This window comes from Neolamprologus brichardi, chromosome 11 (assembly GCF_056152115.1).
Source record: "Neolamprologus brichardi isolate AB-2024 chromosome 11, ASM5615211v1, whole genome shotgun sequence".
NCBI lineage: Eukaryota > Metazoa > Chordata > Actinopteri > Cichliformes > Cichlidae > Neolamprologus > Neolamprologus brichardi.
The window spans coordinates 31,902,672-31,910,000 of record NC_142114.1 but is presented as its reverse complement, the minus strand read 5'-3'; the positions used below and the strand labels follow the sequence as shown (position 1 = coordinate 31,910,000).

Here is a 7,329-nt window from a genome sequence, read left to right as displayed (position 1 = left end):
TTAATTGATTCCTGGTTTTGCTTTTTTCTTCATCACTAACACCCCAGGAAAAGCAGCTGAAGAGAGAAGCCTATCAGGGGGGCGGGCCATTTGTAGTTTTTAGTCTGTAGTTTGTAGTTAGTGTCAGATTTATGCTTAAAAGATGAAAGTTTTCATGAAGGAAGAACTGAGTGTTTATTGATGACGGCTGCTCAGAGGCTGGTTAAAAAACAATGATGATGGCGATGGTGTTGGTGGTGACGAAGGCGATGGTGTTGGTTGTTATGAAGGCGATGGTGTTGGTTGTTATGAAGGCGATGGTGTTGGTTGTTATGAAGGCGATGGTGTTGGTGGTGACGAAGGCGATGGTGTTGGTTGTTATGAAGGCGATGGTGTTGGTGGGATGAAGGCGATGGTGTTGGTGGTGACGAAGGCGATGGTGTTGGTGGGATGAAGGCGATGGTGTTGGTGGTGACGAAGGCGATGGTGTTGGTGGGATGAAGGCGATGGTGTTGGTGGTGACGAAGGCGATGGTGTTGGTTGTTATGAAGGCGATGGTGTTGGTGGTGACGAAGGCGATGGTGTTGGTGGTGACGAAGGCGATGGTGTTGGTGGTGACGACGGCGATGGTGTTGGTGGTGACGAAGGCGATGGTGTTGGCGGTGACGACGGCGATGGTGTTGGCGGTGACGACGGCGATGGTGTTGGCGGTGACGAAGGTGATGTGTTGGTTGTTATGAAGGCGATGGTGTTGGTGGTGACAAAGGCGATGGTGCTGGTGGTGACGAAGGCGATGGTGTTGGTGGTGACGAAGGTGATGTGTTGGTTGTTATGAAGGCGATGGTGTTGGTGGTGATGAAGGTGATGGTGTTGGTTGTTATGTAGGTGATGGTGTTGGTGGTGATGAAGGTGATGGTGTTGGTGGTGATGAAGGCGATGGTGTTGGTGGTGACGACGGCGATGGTGTTGGTGGTGTTGATGGTGGTGAGATAGAATTCCCTTAGGCGGTGCAGCAGGTGGATGGTGGTGTGAGATGCACTCAGGTTTATCAGGAGGAAATGATGTGAATTATGTGAAACTTGAAGTCGTTCTTCCATCGTTTCACCACGAACAGCTTTAACCTTCAGACGAGGAGACGCTTCACCTGTGTACCTGTGTGCTTCTCCTCAGGTGTGACAGGGCTGCTCCACCTGGATGAGAGCGGGGACCGAGAGACCGACTTTGCTCTGTGGGACATTGTAGACACCAACAGCACCACCTTCCAGGTGAACACACTAAACACAGACAGAACATGCTGGTTGTGTCCTCACAGGCTCCGACTCAGCGCTGTTTTTGTGACCTTTGAAAACATAAACTAGAGTAACGAATGTTAGAACGTCTGCGCGAATCCAGGGACGTTAACCACACCTCCTCTTCCTCGCAGATCGCTATGGTGTACAGCACCACTGAGGAGCATCTGACCGCCATACCTGGAACAAACCTGTACTGGCTGGGCGGAGCCCCTCCCCCTGATTTTCCTGTCTGTGGCTTCAAGAACGACAACCAAGTCTGCCTCGCAAGTCAGTATGCCAAAGAGGTCAAAGTTCATATGCACTGGTTCTTATGAGCACTCAAAGCACCTCATTCACACACACATGCAAGTGCTTCCTATCTAGCATTCACACTCCGATGGATACATCAAGAATGGGATCGAACCAACAACCTTCACGATTAGTAGGTGACCTGTGCTACCAGCTGAGCTACAGCCCAGATCAGGAAGAACTCGTTTTAAAAATGTGTGGTCCTGAAGGTCCTGATGGACCTGATGGCCATCATGGTCCTGGTTCTTATGAGCACTCAAAGCTCATAAGAACCTTCAGGACCTGATGGCCCTCATGGTCCTGAAGGTTCTCATGGTCTTGATGGTTCTGATGGTCCTCGTGGTCCTGATGGTTCTGATGGTCCTTGTGGTCCTGAAGGTCCTCATGGTCTTGATGGTTCTGATGGTCCTCGTGGTCCTGATGGCCCTCATGGTCCTGAAGGTTCTCATGGTCTTGATGGTTCTGATGGTCCTCGTGGTCCTGATGGTTCTGATGGTCCTCGTGGTCCTGAAGGTTCTCATGGTCTTGATGGTTCTGATGGTCCTCGTGGTCCTAATGGTCCCCTGGGTCTTGATGGTTCTGATGGTCCTCGTGGTCCTGATGGTCCTGAAGGTCCTCGTGGTCCCGAAGGTCCTCGTGGTCTTGATGGTTCTGATGGTCCTCGTGGTCCTGAAGGTCCTCGTGGTCTTGATGGTTCTGATGGTCCTCGTGGTCCTGAAGGTCCTCATGGTCTTGATGGTTCTGATGGTCCTGATGGTCCTCGTGGTCCTCATGGTCCTGAAGGTCCTCAGGGTCTTGATGGTTCTGATGGTCCTCGTGGTCCTAATGGTTCAGATGGTCCTCGTGGTCCTGAAGGTCCTCAGGGTCTTGATGGTTCTGATGGTCCTCATGGTCCTGAAGGTCCTCGTGGTCTTGATGGTTCTGATGGTCCTCGTGGTCCTGAAGGTCCTCATGGTCTTGATGGTTCTGATGGTCCTGAAGGTCCTCAGGGTCTTGATGGTTCTGATGGTCCTCGTGGTCCTGAAGGTCCTCAGGGTCTTGATGGTTCTGATGGTCCTCGTGGTCCTGAAGGTCCTCAGGGTCTTGATGGTTCTGATGGTCCTCGTGGTCCTGAAGGTCCTCAGGGTCTTGATGGTTCTGATGGTCCTCATGGTCCTGAAGGTCCTCGTGGTCTTGATGGTTCTGATGGTCCTCATGGTCCTGAAGGTCCTCATGGTCTTGATGGTTCTGATGGTCCTGATGGTCCTCGTGGTCCTCATGGTCCTGAAGGTCCTCAGGGTCTTGATGGTTCTGATGGTCCTCGTGGTCCTAATGGTCCAGATGGTCCTCGTGGTCCTGAAGGTCCTCAGGGTCTTGATGGTTCTGATGGTCCTCATGGTCCTGAAGGTCCTCAGGGTCTTGATGGTTCTGATGGTCCTCGTGGTCCTAATGGTCCAGATGGTCCTCATGGTCCTGAAGGTCCTTGATGGTTGTGATGGTCCTCGTGGTCCTAATGGTCCAGATGGTCCTCGTGGTCCTCATGGTCCTGAAGGTCCTCGTGGTCCTCATGGTCCTGATGGCCCTCATGGTCCTCATGGTCTTGATGGTCCTGATGGTTCTGGTTCTGAATCGTGAGATCACATAGTGTGTCTGTGGGTTAATAACAGTCTTCTCCTCCTCTCTCTGTCAGAGACCATCACCATCTACCAGATGGTCTCCATCGTGGTCGTCTTCTTCTTCATCTTGATCCTGACCATCGCCATCTTCATCTACAGGTGAGAGCTGCTGCAGTTCCACCACGTGGTCATGTGAGGGCAGTAGCATGTGGCGTGATCGTGCTACATCACCACACGATCAGGTTCTTTGGTGCACTCAGAGAAGAAAGATTTAGAATGAGTTGGTGCTACTGAGCGCGTGCGAATCAGACAGACTGCGTCTGACCGTCTTTGAGCTTCACCTGGAGGAAGATGAAGGTGAGTCACTGAAGAAGAGTGTTTGTGCTGCAGGAGGATGAAGCTGGAGAAGGAGCTGGTAGCTCAGCTCTGGAGGATCTCCTGGGACGACATCCAGATGAGCGACCTGAACAAGGTGCTGCGGAGCGGCAGCAAGCTCACGCTGTCACTGGTAAGTGCCGCACGCTCCCACGCAGTGACGCCGATTAAAGGTGTGAGGTGTACGTAAGGCTTCTGATGACAGGCGTGCTAATCGAAGGTAGATGTAAATAAAGATGTGCGTCGAGCTCGCCGTTACGTTTTAGACTAAACTGTGGAACAGAAAATAACGAGGCCTGAAATCAGCTCAGAGGAAACTCCCAGAATTCCTCTCGCTGTCTGTAAATCCGACAGACGCCTTCACAGTGAAAACACACGCCCACGAGCAGTTCATTAGGAACACCTGCACCATCTTTGATGTTGGAAAGGTGAGGAGAGGGGAAAGGTGATGAGAGGGGAAAGGAGATGAGAGGGGAAAGGTGAGGAGATGGGAAAGGTGAGGAGAGGGGAAAGGTGAGGAGAGGGGAAAGGTGAGGAGATGGGAAAGGTGATGAGAGGGGAAAGGTGAGGAGAGGGAAAAGGTGAGGAGAGGGGAAAGGTGAGGAGAGGGGAAAGGTGAGGAGATGGGAAAGGTGAGGAGAGGGAAAAGGTGAGGAGAGGGGAAAGGTGAGGAGAGGGGAAAGGTGAGGAGATGGGAAAGGTGAGGAGAGGGGAAAGGTGAGGAGAGGGGAAAGGTGAGGAGAGGGGAAAGGTGAGGAGAGGGGAAAGGTGAGGAGAGGGGAAAGGTGAGGAGAGGGGAAAGGTGAGGAGATGGGAAAGGTGAGGAGAGGGGAAAGGTGAGGAGAGGGGAAAGGTGAGGAGAGGGGAAAGGTGAGGGCGGCGCATTACTGGAAGAGAGTCCGAAGGCTGTACCTAATATTCTGCTCTAGAGACGTGTCAGTGACACATGAACATTAGCAACAGCTCCAGGAAGCTTGAGTTTCTGTGTTCCTAATAAAGAGCCGAGTGAGCGTACACGTGCAGTTACGCGATCATTATCGTCACCATGGTAATCCTTGGTGTGACGAGGATGATGAAGATGATGAAGGTCACACTGACTCTGAGCGTGTGTTTGTTTCCAGAGAGGCTCAAACTACGGCTCCCTGATGACCGGAGACGGGAATCTGCAGATCTTTGCAAAGACCGGATACCACAAGGTGAGTGTGTCGTCATCTTCCTCAGCCTCCTCATCTTCCTCACCCTCCTCATCTTCCTCACCCTCCTCACCCTCCTCACCCTCCTGAGCCTCCTCGCCCTCCTCGTCTTCCTCAGCCTCCTCGCCTCAAAAGCAGCAGCTGTGTTAGCAGCGCAGCATGCAGGTTAGCTAGACGCTAACGAGGACGATGAGAACAGAGAGAGCGACGAGAATGAAGTGAGGCGTCTGCATCGTTTCACGTGTCACTGAAGGTCGCTGTTGCTCTTTGTTTTCTTCCAGGGGAACATCGTGGCCATCAAATACATCAACAAGAAACGCATCGAGCTCAACAGGAAGGTGCTGTTTGAGCTCAAACACGTGAGTGTCTGACACGTCACACGTGACCATTAGCACCGGCTAAGCTAACAGCTCAGAGTGGCTAAGCGAACAGGAATATTTACTGTCTGCTTCCTGTTCAGTACCAGCCTCACCAGTACAGCCAGCATGAGCTGCTCCCAGCAGGGTCAGTGCAGCTACAGCGGAGCCTTCATCATTTATTTTACCTTACCCAGTTCAGGGGAAACCATACACTGCACACATTCAAGAAAATGTAATATTCAGCTAATTAAACACAGACGATGTGAAATCACATGTTCTCAGGCCACACGTGGTTCCACGGTCAACTTCCTGTTACGACCTGAACGATGTTCGGGTCAGGGTAAACTGATCCTGGGCTTCATGGTCTGGACCTGGTCTGAGGAGGTCTGATGGGCAACGCTGTGAAACGTCCCTTCAGTCCAGGGTCTCAAACTCGTGGCCCGGGGGCCCCTCGCGGCCCACGTCAACCCTACTTGTTTGTTTGCTGTTGCGTGAAATGTTAAAATAACTTCTCAAAATGACTGAATATGAAACCGACATGAGCAGAGAGAACGTGAGGCTGCGTCAGAGTCACGCTTACGTCTGCACTACAGCAGCAGCGCTGCCACGTGTTGGACGCACAGAGAGGACTTCCTGAACACTAAAGTGGCGTCCAATGAGACGACAGCAGTGGCAAACAGTGACGTTTTAGTCTGTTTCCACAGTGGGCGTCACCGAGGGCGGAGTCATGCTCCCCGTGTTTTCCTGTGAATTCAGCCTTTGAATGTTTCTGTGCAGATGAGAGACGTCCAGAACGAACACCTGACCAGGTTCATTGGAGCGTGCATCGACCCGCCCAACTGCTGCATCGTCACGGAGTACTGCTCCAGAGGCAGTCTGCAGGTACGGCTTTAAGGGCGGAGGTCAGGGTGACGGCGTCACGGCTGCGTCACGGCTGGTGCTGAGATCTCGCCAAGGTCACCGCTGACAGGTTATTGGTTGTTTGTGTGTTCAGGACATCTTGGAGAACGACAGCATCACTCTGGACTGGATGTTTAAATATTCCCTCATTAACGACATCGTAAAGGTACGTTTGCATTTCCTGCAGAGTCTCTGCTGCGTTACGTTCCTGCTTCCTGGACTGAAGCTCGTTAACGGTTTCAGGGAGTCGATGCATGTGGGACGAGCAGGTTAACGAGGACAGAGAAGCTAGAGAGCTTTGGGGTCCCCGGTGTGTGATTGGATGATGGCAACAGTAATAAGTTACCTGTGTTACCTGTGCTGTCCTCCTCTGTGTCTGCAGGGCATGCTTTTCCTCCACAACAGCGTCATCTTCTCCCACGGTAAACTCAAGTCCTCCAACTGCGTCGTGGATAACCGCTTCGTCCTGAAGATCACCGACTACGGTTTGTCCAGCTTTCGGTCTGAGAGCGACGCAGCGAGCGACGCTCACGCCTACTACGCCCGTGAGTTGCATCTCTCTGCCGTTAATCTGCTTTTCCTGAAGTCAGGCAGCGATGTCAGCAGCACGCTCCTCTCAAACGCTTTAATGTTAAACATGAAGGTTCAGCTCAGGTCTCCGTTTGTGCCGCCCTGCAGAGAAGCTGTGGATGGCTCCAGAGCTGCTCAGGACGGAGCGTCCTCCTCCTCAGGGAACCCAGAAAGGAGACGTCTACAGCTTCGGCATCATCCTCCAGGAGGTGGCGCTCCGACGAGGAGCCTTCTACCTGGAGGGAGACCCGCTCAGCCCTAAAGGTAGCTTCCTGCTGCAGGTGTGCAGCTTTAAAGGCTGATGGCGCACATGCACACCTGTAGGTGTGTCGGGTCATGTGATCGGCGTCGACCTGGTTTCAGATTAAGCAGAGAAGAAGAGGCTGAGCAAACAGCGTGTCCACGCCGGTTCCTCAGCCGCCGCTCGCTCACATTTCTGCGTTCAAACCACAGAAAGCGCTCCACGCCGGACGCTGAGCTCTGCTGCACGCTCACAGAGCAGCTGTTTATCTGCTCTCTGCTCAGGTGCGTGCTCCGGCAGCGGCGAGCCTCATCACCGCTAATGACCTGGCCTCTGATTTATTCGCACGGAGCACACTGGACGTTCCCGTCTCTGCGTTTCCTTCATTAGGACTCGGCGTCTGTGTAGCCGGTCGCCTCCGTCGCTTGGGTGCGACCTGCTGTCGCCATGGGAACCTGCGTCATGCTGATGGGGTTGCTAACAGCACGAGTCTGAAAAGGATTTTATGTTATTTATAAAGAAGTCAAATAAAGTGTG

At 52.7% G+C, this 7,329-nt stretch overlaps 1 protein-coding gene across 2 annotated transcripts in view; it reads left to right on the top strand.

The window, feature by feature from the left end:
• Window positions 1–7,329, top strand: part of LOC102776639 (atrial natriuretic peptide receptor 1-like) — a 54,929-nt gene that overhangs the window by 36,950 nt on the left and 10,650 nt on the right. Inside the window, exons 5-14 of one of the 2 annotated variants that reach the window (XM_087848611.1) lie at window positions 1,150–1,244; window positions 1,403–1,538; window positions 3,229–3,313; window positions 3,545–3,662; window positions 4,651–4,725; window positions 5,004–5,081; window positions 5,859–5,963; window positions 6,076–6,147; window positions 6,364–6,526; window positions 6,660–6,815. In XM_087848611.1, coding sequence (XP_087704737.1) covers window positions 1,150–1,244; window positions 1,403–1,538; window positions 3,229–3,313; window positions 3,545–3,662; window positions 4,651–4,725; window positions 5,004–5,081; window positions 5,859–5,963; window positions 6,076–6,147; window positions 6,364–6,526; window positions 6,660–6,815 — 1,083 coding nt within the window. The remainder of the gene's footprint in view (window positions 1–1,149; window positions 1,245–1,402; window positions 1,539–3,228; window positions 3,314–3,544; window positions 3,663–4,650; window positions 4,726–5,003; window positions 5,082–5,858; window positions 5,964–6,075; window positions 6,148–6,363; window positions 6,527–6,659; window positions 6,816–7,329) is intronic. The other variant, XM_087848610.1, reaches the window with a different exon arrangement.